This window comes from Heteronotia binoei, chromosome 2, assembly GCF_032191835.1.
Source record: "Heteronotia binoei isolate CCM8104 ecotype False Entrance Well chromosome 2, APGP_CSIRO_Hbin_v1, whole genome shotgun sequence".
Lineage (NCBI taxonomy): Eukaryota > Metazoa > Chordata > Lepidosauria > Squamata > Gekkonidae > Heteronotia > Heteronotia binoei.
Window position 1 is genome coordinate 199,146,914 of NC_083224.1, and position 21,358 is coordinate 199,168,271.

At 47.9% G+C, this 21,358-nt stretch overlaps 1 protein-coding gene across 1 annotated transcript in view; it reads left to right on the forward strand.

Annotated features, from left to right (window-relative positions):
• LOC132567468 (A disintegrin and metalloproteinase with thrombospondin motifs 10-like) overlaps nt 1–21,358 on the forward strand; it is a 101,633-nt gene that overhangs the window by 33,172 nt on the left and 47,103 nt on the right. Inside the window, exons 16-21 of the mRNA XM_060233144.1 lie at nt 3,018–3,181; nt 7,674–7,800; nt 10,858–10,987; nt 13,754–13,958; nt 17,218–17,394; nt 21,022–21,177. Coding sequence (XP_060089127.1) covers nt 3,018–3,181; nt 7,674–7,800; nt 10,858–10,987; nt 13,754–13,958; nt 17,218–17,394; nt 21,022–21,177 — 959 coding nt within the window. The remainder of the gene's footprint in view (nt 1–3,017; nt 3,182–7,673; nt 7,801–10,857; nt 10,988–13,753; nt 13,959–17,217; nt 17,395–21,021; nt 21,178–21,358) is intronic.

Genomic DNA, 21,358 nt, shown 5'->3' on the forward strand with positions numbered 1-21,358 from the left:
TAAACCAAAAATGAAGATGAAAATATAAACAAATATCAAATGATCCTGAAGGTATGTTCCGTACGTGGTATTGCTTTTCTGCAGCACAAGGATGCTTCGCCTTGTGGGAAAGCCATGTAAAAAGCCGTTTATCAAAAAAGGTACCCCCCCCCCAAAAAAAAAAATGTTGGAAAATGTATTTATTTTAGTAGAAGAAGAAGACCGCAGATTTATACCCTGCCCTTCTCTTTGAATCAGTCTCAGAGCGGCTTACAATCTCCTTTATCTCCTTCCCCCACAACAGACACCCTGTGAGGTGGGTGCGGCTGAGAGAGCTCTCCCAGAAGATGCCTTTTCAAGGACAGAGGCTCAGAGTGGCCTCCAATCTCCTTTACCTTCCTCCCCCACAACAGACACACTGTGGGGCAGGTGGGGCTGAGAGAGCTCTGATAGAAGCTGCCCTTTCAAGGACAACTCTGCCAGAGCTATGGCTGACCCAAGGCCATTCCAGCAGGCGCAAGTGGAGGAGTGGGGAATCGAACCCAGTTTTCCCAGATAAGAGTCCACGCACTTAACCACTATACCAAACTGGCTCTCAGGAAGAAGGAAGAAATGGGCTTCAGGAAAGAGAAGCTAGTGGGAAGGCTCCCGACAGTTCGTTTCTCACCACAGAGCAAGGAAATTCAGATGGGGATATTCCAGACAAGCCAGCCAGATTTCAAAATTTGGTGTCATCCCAACAAAGGACCCTACATTCACTGGTCTTCTGGCCTTCTCTCTCTCTGGATTCAAGCCCAATAGCACCTTAGTGAACAATAAGGTTTTGGAGATATAAGAGTTTTGGATCTATTCCCCACTAGCCTTATCCCGCTCTCACTCTCCTCTTCTCGGCGGGGTTTCTGTCGGATTTCACACTATCTGCCTCGGGGTTGCAACTAGCTCCACCTCTTTCGCGCAGTAAACAAGATCTAAAAACCGGTTTCTGTTTGCCGCACAAAAAAAGGCAAAGCGAGTTGCAGCCCCGGGGCAGATAGTGTGAAATCCGACGGAAGCCCCGCGGAGAAGAAGAGAGTGAGAGCGGCATAAGGCTAGTGGGGAATCGGTCCGAGAGTCAGTTGTACTTGTATCTGACAAAGAGAGCTTTGACTATTGAAAGCTTATACTCTGAAAATCTTGTTGGTCTCCAAAGTCAATCAGTTTTGTTGCATTAGAGAGCCAGTTTGGTGTAGTGGTTAAGTGTGTGGACTCTTATCTGGGAGAACCGGGTTTGATTCCCCACTCCTCCACTTGCAGCTGCTGGAATGGCCTGGGGTCAGCCTTAGCTCTAATGGAGAGCCAGTTTGGTGTAGTGGTTAAGTGTGTGGACTCTTATCTGGGAGAACCATGTTTGATTCCCCACTCCTCACTTGCAGCTGCTGGAATGCCCTTGGGTCAGCCATAGCTCTGGCAGAGGTTGTCCTTGAAAGGGCAGCTGCTGTAAGAGCTCTCTTAGCCCCACCCACCTCACAGGGTGTCTGTTGTGGGGGAGGAAGGTAAAGGAGATTGTGAGCCGCTCTGAGAGTCTTCGGAGTGGAGGGCGGGATATAAATCCAATATCATCTTCTTCTTCATCATCTTCTTCTTCAAAATGCCTTAGCAACCAACAACCAGACTCAACAATAAAAAAAAAACGCAATAAAACATTCGATACAACAATAACATTATATTAATCTTGATAAAATTTAGGCTGAATTATCAATAAAATGTATCCAACGACATCCTAAGAAAACAACCCACAGTGGTAAAAAGGAGAGTAATTAATATATCTCATTACTCATTTTTTTTATTTATAATGGCAGCCATAAATCTTGCCACTTGGAAACTAATATATTTATCTCTCTGACAATAGGAATACTAATTTCTCTTGGCCCGACCTTCCAAGAAGGTGAGATAAAATGGTACACAAAAACCTATTTCGTTCCACCTCACGTTTTACACAGTAAAATATGACACGAGAGAGGTCTTCAATAGACATTTGATCACAGGGGCAAACTCTTTTCTCATGTATCTGCTTAAAACGACCTTCATCGGCCAACCATGGCAAGAAATCAAAATGAGCCCTTCTAAAAACTTTTCGATTCTTGCAATTAATTAAATTAACAAAATATGGAGAAGATACCAGAGGTGAGGGAAATAACTGTTTATAAATCACAAAAATTTTCAATTTGCCTAATAGTCCCATGTCAGTTTGAATACACTGAACCAACAATCTTTGCTTGACGAGAGATTTGGCAATCTGGATATATTTTTCAGATGCGTTGCTAGATCATTCTCTAATCCTAAAATCTAAAGTAGCCCCCTGGTTCAGACTAATCAAATCTGATCATCTGAGTTCCCCAGACCTGGTTAATATCTCCAGATTTAACATCAGAACATCCTTCACAACTCTCCACTTTCAGACTATGCAAACAACTCTGTTAACTGGTCGATATTCCCACATCCCAACAGAACAATGGTTTTGCATCTGTGGTTCACCTATGCTAGAGGATCTCCCCCATTATATTCTATCCTGTCCACTCTACAACGCCCACAGAACTAAATTTCTGTCTGGAGTACTAACCTCCTTAAAAGCACATTCAGAAACTGAAAAGATTATATTTCTGTTATCTGGCAATGATGCTCATGTGTCCCATAGAGTCTCTTTGTTTGCTCTCGCAGCTAAGAAGATAAGAGCAAGAGTAATACCAAATGCTGTAACTTCTTGAGGTTGGCCTTTCTGGGGAACTTTTAAGGTGTTAATTGGAAACTTTGTCGTTCGGGTTCCGTTTTGTAACGGCCAATGGCTATACACAATACATTTTTTACTGACTGACTGGCATTGTAAAATCCAAGGGGGGGCCGGGTCTCCAAAGTGCTTCTAGACTCAAATCCAGCTATTCTACTGCAGACCCACATGACTACCCTAAATCTGTCCATCTCGCGCTCTCTCTGTATAAAACATCCAAGTGAATATATATTCTTTGCTTATTTAAACACTGTCTCTTGTGTTGTCCTTCCAGCTCTAAGAGGAGAAAGCAACGAATACTTTATCAACGGGAAGCTCTCAATAGACCCTCCACGGCGATTTGATGTTGCCGGGACCACCTTCCACTACCGGCGCTCTCAGGATGAGCCGGAGTCTCTGGAGGCCCTCGGTCCGACTAACATCACCCTCGTCCTTATGGTTAGTGCTGCTGTCAAAATGGGGTGGGGAAGACAGATGTGATTTCACACATGCAAATCTCCAACAGGATCAAAAGGAGAGGGGGCCCACTAGCAATCCCCCCACTGGTGAATATTGCAAAAAAGCTGAGAATCTTTCAGTTGTTTGTGATCCTTGATTGGATAGGATTATGTGTTGCCCTCACTCTGAAGGGTCTTCATTTGCATCAGCACAGAGTTCAGTGTGATTGGCAACATAAGCACTGTGTTGCAAGGATCATTGTTGAGAAAACAAAAAAACCTTGAGGGGCTTTCAGGTTCTTGAAAGGGATGCCCATCTATGTGCACACATGAATGATTGTCCTCTCCCGTGGCAGTTCCATCTCTTCCCACGAGCGTCATCCTCTGTGAAGAAGGGAAGTGACTCAAAAACAGTATTATAGCATTGGAAAAAGTCTTGAAAAGGGCAATTAGGATGATTAAAGGGTTGGAACACTTTCCCTATGAAGAAAGGTTAAAGTGCTTGGGGCTCTTTAGCTTGGAGAAACGTCGACTGAAGGGTAACATGATAGAGATTTACAAGATTATGCAGGGGATAGAGAAGGTAGAGAAAGAAGGACTTTTCTCCCTTTCTCTCAATACGAGAACTCCTGGGCACTCAATGAAATTGCTAAGCAGTCAAGTTAGAATGGATAAAAGGAAGTCCTTCTTCACCCAAAGGGTGATTAATATGTGGAATTCACTGCCACAGGAGGGGTGGCGGCTACAAGCATAGGCAGCTTCAAGAGGGGATTGGATAAGCATATGGAGCAGAGGTTATTGTTGGAACTTTCTGGGGCAGTGATGTTCTATATTCTTGGTGTTTGGGGGGGCACAGTGGGAGGGCATCTAGTGTCCTAGCCCCACTGGTGAACCTCCTGATGGCACTTGTTTGTTTGTTTTTTGCCACTGTGTGACACAGACTGTTGGACTAGATGGGCTATTGGCCTGATCCAACATGGCTTCTCTTATGCTCTTATGTGTGTCAGAACTTGAAGAACTTCAAACGAAACTCATTACTTTGTTGCAAAAGTATAAGACGTTTATTGAGAACTGTGTTCAGGGAAAGCACAAGTTGACTCTGATAACGAGTCCAGCTATCGATACATTCTTTATGCAGTTGTAACAGAAACAATAAAACCATTTCTCACACTCTGGGAGACAGTTGTCTGTTCCCAGGGTCCCTTATCTCCATGGAGGAGGAAGGAGCCCTGCGGTGATGCTCAGGCAGGCTAGCTTCAAAGGACACCTGCAGATGTTTTCCAGAGGCTATCTGTCACCCTTCAGTGGTTACAGTTTGTTTGAAATGCAAAGCATTTGGTTAGTAGGCCTGACCAAGGACATAGGATTAGTAGGCAGTTACAATATGGAGTCGGTTAGGCTAAGGGCACCAAGCTCAGCATACACAGCAGATACAAGTTCTGACAATGTGACACAGAGTGTTTGACTGGATGGACAATTGGCCTGATCCTACATGGTTTCTCTTACATTCTTATGACTGGGAGCTTATTTAACTTGTGTGATCAAGGCACAATCTTCCTCAGCCATCAATTCCTTCTAATTAGGGTGGCCCACCTGGGCAGTATAATAAAAAGTAGAGACATCACCCTGCCAACAAAAGTCCATTTAGTCAAAGTGATGGTATTCCCAGTAGTAATGTATGGCTGTGAGAGCTGGACCATAAGGCGCAGAAGAACAGATGCTTTTGAGCTGTGGTGCTGGAGAAGACTCTTGAGAGTCGCTTGGACTGCAAGAAGATCCATTCAATCAGTCCTAAGGGAAATCAACCCAGACTGTTCCCTGGAAGGTCAGATGCCGAAGCTGAAGCTCACATACAATGAGAAGGGAGCACTCACTGAAGAAGACCCTGGTGCTGGGAAAGACAAAAGGCAAAAGAAGAAGGGGACGGCAAAAGATGAGATGGGTGGACAGCGTTACTGATGTACCAAACACAAATTTGAGCAGACTTTGGAGGATAGTGGAAGACAGGAGGGCCTGGCGTGACTTTGTCCATGGGGTCGCTTAGAGTCGGACTCGACTGTGCGACTGAACAGCAACAACTCAAGGTTGGAAAATACTCTGAGATTTAGGGGTGGAACATGGGGAGGGTGGGGGTTGGTGAGAGTAGGGACCTCTGTGGGATAAAATGCCATAGAGCCCACCCTCCAAAGCAATAATTTTCTCCAGAGGAATCATTGTTTTATCTGGAGATCAGTTTTAATCCTGGGAGATCTCCAAGGCCGTGCTTGGAGGCGGGCAGCCCTACTGCCAACCCAGATGGAAATAGTGTTTTCTCAGCCTGCCAAATTCTTTCAGAGCCTCCTCTTCCTATACAAAGGCAAGCTTTATTTGCTTTGGAACAAGAGGAGATCAGGAGGGAAGGATATGGTAGCAGCCTGGTCCATTTTGAGGAGAGTGCAGATTAATTGACAGCCAAACCCGTATAGCCTCTGTAACTTCATTTTGTCTCTTGCTAAGTTTCTGAGCCCCGTGGCGCAGAGTGGTAAAGCTGCAGTACTGCAGTCCAAATTCTCTGCTCATGGCCTGAGTTCAATCCCAGGCAGAAACTGGGTTCAGGTTGCTGGCTCAAGGTTGACTCAGACTTCTATCCTTCCGAGGTCGGTAAAATTTGAGTAACCAGCTTTCTGAGGGGAAAGCGTAGATGACTGGGGAAGGCAATGGCAAACCACCCCATAAAAAAGTCTGCCGCGAAAACGCCGTGATGCGACGTCACCCCAGAATCGGAAACGACTGGTGTCACCAGTAGACTGAGCCACAGCAGGCTGCTCCCAAGAGAATGTTTTCATTCACACCCTCCTTATCAAGAAAACTGACTTGTTTTGCTCTGTTGCTGAGTACCAGGTGCAAGGTCTTTCAGTGTTGAGAGTATAGCTTTGACTATGCTGTTCTTGATTTGTAGCCAGCAATTAGAGTATAAGATGTTTAGTTTTAACTACGTCGTTTGAGTGAGAAGTTCTGCCTGGCCTTGCTGTGTATGTTCGAGGCCCAGCACTCAAGGCTTTTTTTTTTTGTAACAGGAACTCCTTTTCATTTTAGGCCACACCCCCTGATGTAGCCGGTCCTCCAGGAGCTTACAGTAGGCTCTGTAATAACAGCTCTGTAAGCTCTTGGAGCGAGCAGACTTCGGAGGATGCTGGAAGACAGGAGGGCCTGGCGTAACTTTGTCCACAGGGTTGCAAAGAGTTGGACTCGACTATATGACTGAACAACAACAAGCTGTTGGAGGATTAGCTACATCAGGGGTGTGTGGCCTAATATGCAAAGGAGTTCCTGCTGCAAAAAAAGCCCTGGATTGAAGCCTGTTAGTTCTGTAAGTCTGACGCTTCGTTAAAGAGCCAGTTTGGTGTAGTGGTTAAGTGCATGGACTCTTATCTGGGAGAACCGGGTTTGATTCCCCACTCCTCCACTTGCACCTGCCTCAATGGCCTTGGGTTAGCCATAGCTCTGGCAGAGGTTGTCCTTGAAAGGGCAGCTGCTGTGAGAGCCCTCTCCAGCCCCACCTGCTTCACAGGATGTCTGTTGTGGGGGGAGAAGATATGGGAGATTGTAAGCCACTCTGAGTCTCTGATTCAGAGAGAAGGGTGGGGTATAAATCTGTAATTCTTCTTCTTAAAAACTCCTTGTAAGCAAACCTGGACCTTGCATATCATTTTCTTGGGATTTCTGCAAACTTTGAGGCTTCTGGCCTGCGCTCCAGTGGAAGTGATTTGCTTTATGAGCTTCCCCACTCAAAATTTAGCTGTGCTAGTAAGAACAAGACAAAACGGAACTGTATATATATTTTTCGTGTGTGTGTGTGTATATACGGTTGGACTAGATGACCCTAGGGGGTTGGACTAGATGACCCTACAGGTACCTTCCAACTCTATGATTCTATGATATGATTCTACTGTATGTACATATATGTACATATGTATGTTTCGGCAGGCCTTTAGCAGCTAAACCGGGAGAGGACTGCCATCCCGCTTCTCCAAAGAGCTACTGTTTGCTATAAGATCGCCGTCAGGATAGAAGAGCCTGCCTATATTGAAATGTGCAGCACCATAGAATGTTTTAAACTGTAACTGTATCTTATTGATTTTAAATTGTAATTTATAATTGTTTTGAATTGAATGGATTGTTAGCTGCCCTGAGTCCGCTCGCAGAGAGGGCGGGTTAGAAACTGAAAGTAATAATAAATAAATAAATATTTTTTGGGGGGGAGGAAATTAAAACACAGAGGATTTGTGTACAAACTTAGAATTCAGCTTTAGTGAGCCTGTCCCCTTCCTTCCCTTTGCTTGAAAGCATCCTTGGGGAGCTTTTCTTCCATGCCAAATTATGCTCAGGCAGTCCTTGGGAATGAAAGTGGAATATTCTTCGGGGATTGTACCCCACAAGGGAGACTATTAACCTGCTGATGCTGCGATGTTGTTTCCACTCACCCATCCCCCACCCCCACCCGCTCCCGGTAGGTTCTCGTGCGAGAAGAATTGCAAGGGATTCGGTATAAATTCAATGCTCCCATCACTCGCAGCTCTGTGGCCCAGTACTTGTGGCAGTACGTCCCGTGGACAAAATGTTCAGCTGTCTGTGCCGGAGGTAAGAATTTTTACGAGGGTGTACCTGGAGGGAAATTTCTGGTGGAGTTCAGCCAGATTCCCACATGAATCGAGTGCTCCCTCTGTTCTGTTTCTTATTCCTCTCTGGATCTTGTTCTGTGAATTAATACGAGTTTAACTGTGAGCCTTCTTAAAATTAATTAGGAATTGGATCAGGCTTATACACCTCCAGATTTCTCCCTCTCCAAGTATCTGGCCTCATTTTTTTTTAAAGTGGAACTGATGTGTTAGGAATCTTCTGTCATTCCTGATTTTTAAAAATTTCAATTTTGCATAAAGAACATATAATGGTTTGCCGCTGTTTTCAGTTTTGACCCCATTTCATCTAGTTTGGCCCTCCTTCAACCACTTCTCTGGTTTCTGCGGTATATATCTTTGCAGCCCACAGGACTAGAAACTCAGCCTTAAAATCAGTGCCAGATTAAAGCCTGCCCCTAAGCAGTCAAAAAGGGGGCTCCTTTCTAATTATCTCAGAGTCGGAGCACCCACCCCACCACCCGCGGTCCCTGCTACAGCCTATAGGCACCTTCTCAAAAACCCCTTTGACAAAGCTGTGGGGGAAACCAGGGGAAAAGCCAGTCTGGGGCGTCTAAAGCTGTGGGGGCCCATAGGCCAGTACCTACTTGGCCTAATTGTTAATCCAGCCCTGCTTAAAATATATGAAAACTTGAGTGAAATATGTGCTCTGACCCTTCTATGGTACATAGATCTCCTTTAGGGTTGCCAACCCCACATTTTAAGAAGGATCTAGACAAGCTGGAATGGGTCCAGAGGAGGGCAACAAAGATGGTGAGGGGTCTGGAGACATGAGGAAAGGTTGAAGAAGCTGGGGATGTTTAGCCTGGAGAGGAGATGACTGAGGTGATACGATCACCATCTTCAAGTACTTGAAGGGCTGTCATCTAGAGGATGGTGTGGAAATGTTTTCTGTGGCCCCGGAAGGTAGGACCAGAACCAAGGGGTTGAAATTAAATCAAAAGGGTTTCCGGCTCAACATTAGGAAGAACTTCCTAACCGTTAGAGCGATTCCTCAGTTAAACAGGCTTCCTCCTTGGGAGGTGGTGGGCTCTCCTTCCTTGGAGGTTTTGAAACAGAGGCTAGATGGCCATCTGACAGCAATGAAGATCCTGTGAATTTAGGGGGAAACGTTTGTGAGTTTCCTGCATTGTGCAGGGGGTTGGACTAGATGACCCTGGAGGTCCCTTCCAACTCTATGATTCTGCAGGTTGTTATACCCAAGAAAAACCACTCTGTGAAATATACTTTATATCAGGGGTGGCCAAACTTGCTTAATGTAAGAGCCGCATAGAATAAACATCAGATGTTTGAGAACTGCAAGACGTGAATGTCAGATGTCTGAGTGCCACAGGACAAGAAGGAAGGAAGGCAAATAGATGGGGGGAGGGAGAGGTGGAAAGAAATCAGCTTTGAAGGCCGCCTGGCTTGATTTGGAGAAGTGATTTCGAGAGACCAATGCCTTCAACGAGCCAGCCAGCAGGACAGTAGGGGCTCCAAAAGCCACACAATGTGTGTAAAAGAGCCACAGCTTGTACACCCTTGCTTTACGTTATCTTGCTATACATTTTTATAGTTTTCAGACAATTTCCACAACAAATATGCACGACTTTACAAATAGACCGCAATGTTCATATCTCCTCAAAATAATCCTGATACACAAAGTCAATCAAATCTTAAAGCAATACTTCATCATAGTTAAAGCAAAAGTCCTTTTTCTTCAGTGCTGAAGATTTATATTGGTACTTCAGCCGGCTGCATGCTGTTGTATATAACCCCCAGGGGGGGACAGAGAATCCCCCAGTTTGGAGGCCCTCCCCCTGCTTTAGAGTAATCAGAAAGTGGGGTTGGGAGGGAGGGAAATGTCTGCTGAGCACTCCCATTATTCCCTGTGGAGACCAATTCCCGTAGTACATACGGCCGGGGCTGCGCGGACTGCACTGGCTGCCAGTGGTGTACCGAGTTCGTTACAAAGTGCTGGTTATTACCTTTAAAGCCCTATATGGCCGAGGACCTGCCCGCTTGAGGGACCGTCTCTCCCCATATGAACCCCAGAGAGCGCTGAGGTCAGCTGGAAAGAACCAGCTGAATATCCCTGGGCCAAGGGAGGCCAGATTGAAGACTACTCGGGACCGGGCCTTCTCTATTGCAGCTCCACTACTGTGGAACCAACTCCCGGAAGAGGTGCGGGCCCTGCGGTGTTTGGACCAATTTCGCAGGGCCTGCAAGACCTTCCTCTTTAAAATGGCCTTCACTTAACACTGAGCTAAGATAGATTCGCTGGAAATGTTGTAGCCATTGAACTTTATAGAAGATCTGAGTTTTAGCACCATAATGTTAATTTTAATACAAGTTGATTTAATGATGGTTTTATATAATTGTTATTATCGTGTATTATGGTTTTACTGTACATTGTATTTATATGTTGTGAGCCGCCCTGAGCCTGCCTTGGCGGGGAGGGCGGGATATAAATAAAAAGTATTATTATTATATAGTAGGGTATAATGGAAAATTGATCCACAGGTTTCTGGAGCTCTGTGGGGGCTGTTTTTTGAGGTATAGGCACCAAATTTACAGCATAGCATCCAGTGTCTCTCCTCAAAACACCCTCCATGTTCCAAAAAGAATGGACCAGGGGGTCCAATTCTATGAGCCCTCGAAGGTGCCCCTATCCTTCATTATTTCCTATGGAAGGAAGGCATTTAAAAAGGTGTGTGATCCCTTTAAATGTGATGGCCAGAACTCCCTTTGGAATTCAGTTATGCTTGTCACAATCTGGCTCCTGGCTCCACCCCAATATCTCCTGGCTCCACCCCTAAAGTATCCTGGCTCCACCCCCAAAGTCCCCAAATATTTCTTGAGTTGGACCTGGCAACCATAACTTCCTTGTTTATCACTTTTGTTTTAAAATAATTTATTCTCCTGGGGGTTCAGGGATGGTGCTGCCTGTTGGTACAACAGGAACTATTTGCTCACGGAGTGTTGTGTGCTTTAATCTCACCCGTCCTTAACTGTTCTGCAGGCAGTCAGGTCCAGTCAGTCGCATGCAAGAAACAAGGGGACAGCTCTACAGTTCTGAACCAGTTTTGCAGTCCTGAAACCAAGCTACCAGAGAGGCAAAGACCATGCAACACAGAACCATGCCCGCCAGCGTGAGTTCAGCCCTTTGCACTACCCACGTTACATCAGGGTGGAGCAACGGAGGGGGGTGGGGGGAGAGTAAGAACGTTGAAAGAACCAAGGGTGTGCATTAGGTATACTTGGGAGGGACGGTGGCTCAGTGGTAGAACATCTGCTTGGTAAGCGAAAGGTCCCAGGTTCAATCCCCAGCATCTCCAATTCAAAAGGGTCCAGGCAGTAGGTGATGGAGATGGAGGGATGGTGGCTCAGTAGAAGAGCATGTGCTTGCGAAGCAGAAGGTCCCAGGTTCAATCCCCGGCATCTCCAACTCAAAGGGTCCAGGCAGTAGATGATGGAGATGGAGGGACGGTGGCTCAGTGGTAGAGCATCTGCTTGCGAAGCAGAAGGTCCCAGGTTCACTCCTCGGCATCTCCAACTAAAAAGGGTCCAGGCAGTAGGTGATGGAGATGGAGGGGCGGTGGCTCAGTAGGATAGCAGCTGCTTGGTAAACGGAAGGTCCCAGGTTCAATCCCCGGCATCTCCAACTCAAAAGGGTCCAGGCAGTAGGTGATGGAGATGGAGGGATGGGATAGCATCTGCTTGGGAAGCAAAAGGTCCTAGGTTCAATCCCCGGCATCTCCAACTCAAAAGGGTCCAGGCAGTAGGTGATGGAGATGGAGGGGCGGTGGCTCAGTGGGATAGCATCTGCTTGCGAAGCGGAAGGTCCCAGGTTCAATCCCCGGCATCTCCAACTCAAAAGGGTCCAGGCAAATAGGCGTGAAAAACCTCAGCTTGAAACCCTGGAGAGCCGCTGCCAGTCTGAGCAGACAATACTGACTTTGATGGACCGAGGATCTGATTCAGTAGAAGGCAACTTCATATGTTCATATATGTACTTGAGGTGAATATCTAAAACTGTTTCATATTGGTTAAGGGGCACCCAAAATGACCCAAAACACTCCCAAAATTTTGAGACTGGACTTGGTGGTGCCCTAGGCCAGGGGTGGCCAACAGTAGCTCTCCAGATGTTTTTGCCTACAACTCCCATCAGCCCCAGCCAGCATGGCCATGCTGGCTGGGTCTGTTGGGAGTTGTAGGCAAAAAACATCTGGAGAGCTACTGTTGGGCACCCATGACCATGGCAGCTGCCTACCTGGCCTACTCTTATGCGCCAACTCTGGATGTGGCTGAAATTGAAAAGGCTCCCTAAGACAATTTGCAGGAACAAAAGCAGATGAAGACGACCAGCGAGATATTTTATGTCACATTCATTGCAGAGGTGGGGTGGGGGAGGCAGAACACCTTTTCAGGTTTTAGTGTCAATTTACTCCTAGTCTAGTAGGACTTTCGTCTCATGTCTTAGCCGTTGTTTTTATGCAGTTGCTTATTTCTTGCTGTTATGCTGTTCTTTGGGGAGGGTGTTAGTTTTATCGCTGCTCTAAATTGATGGGTTGTGAGGTTCCTTGGGTCAAGCATCGGTATTTCGAATAACCAAGCAATTGTTTAATACAAAGACTCGTTTTATTGATAATCCGGTACTTGCTTCAAGGTGCGATACCTTGGAAGTGATACAAAGTTTCACATGGTGTAGAATCTTAAAGGCTACTTCAAAGGCACTGGAAGAGATAGCTTCAAAACATAACATGCAGATGTAAATTGCAGGGAAAGTTCAAAGGGTACCATCAACTAACCATTATGTTACTACAACTTCTCCCGGTTCCCAGACATTTCTGTCTTTCTGATAAGATGTATGGATGGGAACGGGTGGGAGAGACGCCTCACTTACAGATACAAGGTTACTTGTATATTCGAAATCTTTTCTCTAGCGGTGAGAGGAGGGGAGGGGGAAGGAAGCTTTGAAATGCAACTATGAGAGAGAAGAATTTAGAGGCAGAGAGGAAATGGATTCAATACCCAGAAATATCATGCTTGACACCTTGGTGCATGTGAAATGTTATTTATTTATTTATTTAGGCAATTTATATTCTGCCCTTTCCCAAAACGGGCACAACATTCTAAAAACAGTAACAGTATAAAACAACAGTTAAAACCAAATCAATAGGAACAATGCAATTTGATAATAGGAATAATACAATTTGAAATAACCTAGATATGTTTTACATAAATGACAGCAGACACATCAAGCTGATTTATGCTGAATGAAACTGCTGGTCCGTCAGTGTTGTCTACTCAAAATGGAAGTGGCTCTCCAGGGTCTCAGGTAGAAGTCTTTCATATCACCTGCTGCCTGGTCTTATTATAACTGGAGATGCCGGGGATTGAACCTAGGACCTTTGCATGCCAAGAAGAGTCTTTGCCACTGAGCTGGGTTCCCATCTCAAGTATTATCTCCTCCAGGGGTTGTTTTGTAGAAAAATAGGTGGTGGAGCTCATTAGCATATACCACCCCCCACCAGCCAAAAGCAACCCGATGCAAGAAAAGAGAGCCCCGGGCAAGCGAGGCCTGTTTGGGCTGGCTAGAGATTCACTCACCTGGGGTTCTCCTTGACCACCTCCTCCCCCAGAGTCAAAAGACCAGCAAGCCACCCCCACCCCCAAAATCACATAAAAAGTGGAGAAAGGGTGTTGTGGGCTTCTCCAGGGGTGAATGAGGGCTGCTGGGGATTCCTGGTGGCTGGCTGGCTGCCCGCTCTCCTAATCCAGGGATTATTATGCAGCTGCACCTCCTATTCAATGGACAAGGTAGGTGGGGAGGAGGAGGGGGAGCCCTCAGAAAGGTTCAGGAGCTGTACTTCCGTGAGCTCCTGCTGAATTTGAAGCCTAATCTCCTTGTTTAGATGGGTGATTGGGAACTGGACTGAATGCAGCCGTAGCTGCAACCAGGGGGTGAGAACCCGAAGCGTGATCTGCCAGCGGAAGGTCTCTTCCACCGAGAAGAAAACCCTGGATGACTCCTTATGCCCCCTGCCGCGCCCCCATCTGCTGGAACCCTGCAACAATCACACCTGCCCCCCGGAATGGGCTGCTCTTGACTGGTCTGAGGTGAGCGTCTCTGTGTGATGAATATCTGATCCAAGCCTAAACTTATTCTCTCATGACGGCTGTTATCCAGAATAGCTAACCGTGGTACCTCCGTGTTCCCAGGCAGTATACTTCAGGGGAAAGACAACTGCAGGGGCTTCTGTTGCCTTCATATCCTACCTGTTGCCTTCATACCCTACACGTCCAACCATGCTTTGAAGGAGAATCCTGGCCTAGGTGGGCACTGTCTTATCCAGTTAGACAGTTCTTAGGTGCTTAGAGAGCCAGTTTGGTGTAGTGGTTAAGTGTGCGGACTCTTATCTGGGAGAACCGGGTTTGATTCCCCACGCCTCCACTTGCACCTGCTGGAATGGCCTTGGGTCAGCCAGAGCTCCGGCAGAGGTTGTCCTTGAAAGGGCAGCTGCTGTGAGAGCCCTCTCAGCCTCACCCACCTCACAGGGTGTCTGTTGTGGGGGGAGAAGATATAGGAGATTGTAAGCCGCTCTGAGACTCTGTCCTTGAAAGGGCAGCTTTTGGGAGAGCTCTTTCAGCCCCACCCACCTCACAGGGTGTCTGTTGTGGGGGGAGAAGATATAGGAGATTGTAAGCTGCTCTGAACCTCTGTCCTTGAAAGGGCAGCTGCTGTGAGAGCCCTCTCAGCCTCACCCACCTCACAGAGTGTCTGTTGTGGAGGGAGAAGATATAGGAGATTGTAAGCCGCTCTGAGACTCTGTCCTTGAAAGGGCAGCTTCTGGGAGAGCTCTCTCAGCCCCACCCACCTCACAGGGTGTCTGTTGTGGGGGGAGAAGATATAGGAGATTGTAAGCTGCTCTGAGACTGTCCTTGAAAGGGCAGCTTCTGGGAGAGCTCTCTCAGCCCCATCCACCTCACAGGGTGTCCGTTGTGGGGGAGAAGATATAGGAGATTGTAAGCCGCTCTGAGACTGTCCTTGAAAGGGCAGCTTCTGGGAGAGCTCTCTCAGCCCCACCCACCTCACAGGGTGTCTGTTGTGGAGGGAGAAGATATTGGAGATTGTAAGCTGCTCTGAGACAGTCCTTGAAAAGGCAGCTTCTGGGAGAGCTCTCTCAGCCCCACCCACCTCACAGGGTGTCTGTTGTGGGGGAAGAAGATATAGGAGATTGTAAGCCTCTCTGAGACTGTCCTTGAAAGGGCAGCTTCTGGGAGAGCTCTCTCAGCCCCACCCACCTCACAGGGTGTCCGTTGTGGGGGGAGAAGTTATAGGAGATTGTAAGCCGCTCTGAGACTGTCCTTCAAAGGGCAGCTTCTGGGAGAGCTCTCTCAGCCCCACCCACCTCACAGGTTGTATGTTGTGGATGGAGAAGATATAGGAGATTGTAAACCGCTTTGAGACTGAGAAGGGCAGGGTATAAATCTGCAGTCTTCTTCGTCTTTGTCATCTTCATTATCTTTTTCATTGTCATCTTTGTCATCTTCATCTTTGTCATTTTCATCATTTTTTCTTCCTCCTTTTCCTCCTCCTCTTCCTCCTTCAGAGGCAGTATACCAGGTACCGAGGACAAATGAGACAGGTCTTCTGGCTGATTTCTGGATTAGCTAGTCTCACTCAAAAACACTTTTCTGTTTATTTATTTAAATATTTAGAGCCCACCTTTCCTTGTTGGTTTATGGTGGCTTACAGTTCCAAATAGTAAAAGGTTGTGAAGTGCCATACAATCCCAAGTAAGCCTCTTTCTAATAAGTTCTTATATAGACAAGTGGCGAACACAGGGGTGTCAAACATGCGGCCCGGGGGCCGAATCAGGGCCCCAAAGGGCTCCTATTAGGCCCCCAAGCAACTGTCTGCTTCCTTCTCCCTGTCTTTTGCTTCCTTCTGCATCTCAGCTTTCTTTGCAAGGCTTGCTCAATTGCACAGGAGCTACAGAGCAAAACCTTGATTTTCTCCATTGGTTGAGGCTCCTGCCCCTCGTGGTTCGTTGGGGTGGGAGGGAAAGAGCCAGAGATCAATTGCCCAGTTCCCTGGATCCCATGGGATATATACAAAGAAAGCATCTTTAAGACCAACAAGCGCTAATGTTTTAAGCATGTTTTAATTTTTTTTAAAAAAAATCCTTACTAGTGTTTGTCTGTGTCCTTTATAAGGTTTACATGTCTGCTACCGAATCTTTAATGGGTACACACAGGGGTGGCCCAACGCCCCATGGCACCCTAGGTAGACTTGCTGCCTGGTGCCCCCCAAAGCACCCCCCCATGCCTCCCCCCCATGGCTCCATGCTCCCCCCCCCACGGCTCCGTGCCACCCACGCCTCCTCTCCTCCCCCTCCCTCCTTCCCCACCCCATGTCGATTCCAATGCCGGAACCGGTTCTAGCACTGTGTTCCGACTATCTAAAGCGCACTCCCCCCAACCAATCACTCGATTGGCAGGTAAAACAGCGCCACGAGGCCTCGCTCACAGTATGTCAGGACCAGCGTCCTGAAAGGGTGCCCCAGCTTTCGCTGACTCCTCCCCTCCCCACTTCCTGGATGGGAGAGGAGTCAGCGGCAGTGGGGCCGCCCTTTCAGGATGCTGGTCCTGACAGACTGCGAGAGAGGCCCTGCGGCGCGGTTTTACCCACCAAGCGAGTGATCGGCGGTGGGAGGGGAGGCTTTAGATAGCTGGAACGCAGCGCTTGAGCCGGTTCTGGCATTGAAATCGACATGGGGTGGAGAAGGAGGAAGGGGGGAGGCATGGGGGGGTGCAGAGCCACGGAGGGAGGGGAGGGGCGGGCAACAGCAGTGGTGGTGGTGGGTAGCGGCCGGTGGGTGGAGAAGGCAGGCAAACTCGGTGCTTGCCTGGGCACCGGGAGCTGGTGGGAAGCCCAATTTGGTGCCTCCACCCTCCCGGTGCCCTAGGCCTAGTTTACCTAGTGGGCGAGCCGGCCCTGGATACACACACACACGGCCCGGCCCAACACAACCCAACCTTGCCCAACAAGGTCTCATTTATGTCAGATCTGGCCCTCATAACAAATGAGTTCGACACCCCTGGGCTAATAGCTAGGCTCTCTACTTCACATGGTTAAGTGTAGGGGACATTCCAAATGGGAGGGCTGTTGCCAGAAACAGGATCCTAACCCACGTTGACCAACATACATTCACCTCTTTTTAGGTTCTCAACCTGCAACCTTTTAGTTTAGCAGTCTGCCCATGTACTCCCAAGTGAGGGGGGGGGGTTGGTTTGTTTCATGTTGTTATGCAGAGAAAGAAGGGCTCCCCTGAGGTCAGCCGGTCCCTCCTTGTAATGCTTCCTTTCCTTGCAGTGTACCCCGAATTGCGGGCCAGGTTTCCGCCACAGGATTGTGCTGTGCAAAAGCGGCGACCACACCTCGACCTTGCCGACCTCCCAGTGTCCTGAGAACTCCAAGCCCCCCACCAGCATCCGGTGCAGCCTCCGGCGCTGCCCGCCCCCACGGTGGGTGACTGGCGAATGGGGAGAGGTATTAAAACCTTCTGATTTTTGTCCTGTCACTTGCATGCTCAAACCTAAGGGTCTTTCTGGCTTGGCCACTAGGGGGAGCCGTGCCCACGGGTAGAAAGTCTGCAAGGTGTCTGCCCATCATACTAGCTGTGGAAGAGGGGCAAATGTATTAAAGGGGATTCTCTAAACATAGCCATCTAGAGAACCAGCCATACAAACAAGCAATATTTATTTATTATTTTATTTTATGTACCGTATTTTTCGCACCATAAGGCACTCCGGAGGATAGGACGCACCTTCCTCCTGGGGGGCGATCCGCTGCCTCTTCCTCCGATCGGCGCTTTCCCCGCGCCTGCTTGCCTGGCTCCATCTTCTTCAGGCAAGCACTGGGATCGCTCCACGTGGCCCCAGCGCTTCGCAAGCGCCGGCTGCGGAGAGGGCAGCATGCTTCCTACTTGCCTGTGTCCCTGCCTTCAGCTGTGATGTTTAAAGCAAGCGCTGGGATCGCTCCCTCCCCCCTCTGATCCCAGCGCTTGCTTTAAACATCACAGCTGAAGGCAGGAACACAGGCAAGTAGGAAGCACCCGCCCCTTCCGCAAACGCAGCGCTTTGCGAGCACGGGCTGTGGCGAGGGCAGCGTGCTTCCTACTTCCCTGTGTGCCTGCCTTCAGCTGTGACGTTTAAAGCAAGCGCTGGGATCGGAGGAGGGAGGGAGCGATCCCAGCGCTTGCTTTAAACATCACAGCTGAAGGCGGGCACACAGGGAAGTAGGAAGCACGCTGCCCCCTCCGCAGCCGGCGCTTGCAAAGCGCTGGGGCCACGTGGAGCGATCCCAGCGCTTGCCTGAAGAAGATGGAGCCAGGCAGGCAGGCGCGGGGAAGCGCCGGATCGGAGGAAGAGGCAGCAGATCCCCCCCCCCGAAGGTACGTACCTTCGGACTATAAGACGCACACACTTTCCCCCCCACTTTTTTGGGGGGGGGGGGAGTGCGTCTTATAGTTCGAAAAATACGGTATATCCCGCCTATCCACCGAAGCCGGCTCAGGGCAGCTCACAGCATAAAAATCTAACAATATAATTCAGAGTTAAAATACAATAGTAATTACATAGTTAAAACATTAATATCGATACATCAGTCCATATTAGTGCGCTATCCAAACTTCCTTCAGTATTTCGGTGCCGGTCAGTTATAAGCCAACCGGAAGAGGGCTGTCTTACAGGCCCTGCGGAACTGTCCAATATCCCGCAGGGCCCTGACCTCTTCTGGTAACTGGTTCCACCAGCAAGGGGCTGTAATTTAGAAGGCCCTGTCCCTTTAGGCTTTAACTATTTAATGCCATCACACAATGCTATCAAAGAGGACTGGAAAGAGCAGCTTAATTTTTAGGGACACAAGGAACTTCCCCATTCCATCATCCAGAATGTCTGTTCCATCATTCAAAGTGGTAACAGACACAGACTGTAGGTGCTCCTTTACTGAAAGCACTTTGTGCAAGGCCAGAAGTGATTTTTACAATAAAAAATAAGTATTTACCAGAACATTCCTAAAACAAAAAGGTAAGGGTAGTCCCCTGTGCAAGCACCAGTCATTTCCGACTCTGGGGTGACGTTGCTTTCCGACTCTGGGGTGACGTTGCTTTCACAACGTTTTCACGGCAGACTATTTTACGGGGTGGTTTGCCCTTGCCTTCCCCAGTCATCTACTCTTTTCCCCCAGTAAGCTTTTTACCGACCTCGGAAGGATGGAAAGCTGAGTCAACCTCGAGCCAGCTACCTGAACCCAGCTTCCGCCGGATCGAACTCAGGTTGTGAGCAGAGCTAAGGACCGCAGTACTGCACCTTTACCACTCTGCGCCGCGCAGCTCATATTTTTAAAACAAGCACAGCTTATATTCTAATACTGAACCTGGCTCCATCTGCGGATGCTTAAATCCACAGACTGGGAACAGGTTGAGAGAGGAGATTTTTCTTCGAACACGAAGGACTACCTGCAGGTTTGCAGAAAATCTGATACCTTAAGAAAGGGGGGTGACAGTTTTTTTAAAAACCAAACATGGGAGACATTGTCTGCGCTTGTACAAAATAATATTAGCAAAATAATCTTTGAGGATGGCCATGGCCACAGATGGAAAGGGCTGATACAGATAGGGTTGCCAGGTCTGACTCAAGAAATACCTGGAGACATTGGGGTGGAGCCAGGAGCAAGGGTGTGACAAGCATGATTGAACTCCAAAGGGAGCTCTGGCCATCACCTTTAAAGGGACCACACACCTTTTAAATGCTTTCCCTCAATTGGAAATAGTGGGGAATAGGGGGACCTTAGAACATAAGAGAAGCCATGTTGGATCAGGCCAATGGCCCATCCAGTCTAACACTCTGTGTCACACACTGGCCAATATATGTGTGTGTGTGTATACACACACACACACACACTGTGGCTAATAGCCACTGATGGACCTCTGCCCCATATTTTTATCCAATCCCCTCTTGAAGCTGGCTATGCTTGTAGCTGCCACCACCTCCTATGGCAGTGAATTCCACATGTTAATCACCCTTTGGTTGAAGAAGGACTTCCTTTTATCCATTCTAACCTGAGTGCTCAGCAATTTCATTGCATGCCCACGAGTTCTTGTATTGTGAAAAAGGGAGAAAAGGACTTCTTTCTCTACTTTCTCCATCCCAGGCATAATCTTGTAAACCTCTATCATGTCACCACCGCAGTCGACGTTTCTCCAAGCTAAAGAGCCCCAAGCGTTTTAACCTTTCTTCATAGGGAAAGTGTTCCAAACCTTTAATCATTCTAGTTGCCCTTCTTTGGGGGCTCATAGAATTGTACCTTCTGGTCCAATCTTTTTGAAACGTGGGGGTTGTTTTGAGGAGAGGCACCAGATGTTATGCTGGAAATTTGGTGCCTCTACCTCAAAAAATAGCACCCCCCCAGAGCCCCAGATTCATTCTCCATTATACCGTATGGGAACCAATCTCCATAGGGTATAATGGAGTGCTCAGCAGACATTTTCCTGCCCCCCCCTGCTTTCTAATAATCCTGAAGTGGGGGGAGGGCCTCCAAACAGGGGGATCCCCTGCCCCCACCTGGGGATTAGCAACCAGAAAAAAAAAGTCACATGGAATGGCGGAATGGGGGAAAACAGTAAAGCTCCGTGTATTTAATTTAATTCTCCTGTTTTGCTCCAACGCTTTATCCCAGCCAAAGCTTATTCAGAATTAAATCGATTTAACCTGTCGCACTATTGATTCAATCGCTGCAGAAATAAACATATGTATGCAGCTGAAGAAGAAGAACGTGTTTTGTGGATGTATGGCATTATAAGCCTTGTGTCAGTCCACACTTTTCCAAGGCTTATTGCTATATGGAATAAAAAACTGGATTTACAGCATGAGTGCTTAATCCCAACTTTGTTGAAGAAACAACAACTCTTGTTGCTGAGTGGTGGCTAAGCCAGTTATACACGTAGCTTTACGGCGTTCCCCCATCCCACCTGGGGATTGGCAACCCTTGATATAAAGTGAAAAAGATTTTTTTTTAAAAGGTGCGGGGGAGGGGGGTTCAAAAAAAAGACCCAGCAAAGGAATGGGGTCACCCCAAGCCCCCGTTGTCCTCCTCCCCCCTCATTATCTCCCACAGTGCTCAGGGAAGTGCGGCTTTGGCCAGCAGAGGCGATCGGTCCAGTGCCTGTCTCACACTGGACAGCCGTCTAGAGAGTGCGTGGAGACTCGGAGGCCTGCAGCGACGCAGCAGTGCGAGAACAAGTGTGATTCTGGACCCACTGAGAACCCGGAAGTAAGGCTGCCTCAGACGGCTTTTCCCTTCTAATTAATTGCGGGTTTGTCTTCCCTGTTAATTGAAGAAGAAGACGACAGCAGATTTATACCCCACCGTCTCTCTGATTCAGAGTCTCAGAGCGGCTTACAATTTCCTTTATCTGCGAGGTGTGCGAGGTGGGTGGGGCTGAGAGAGCTCT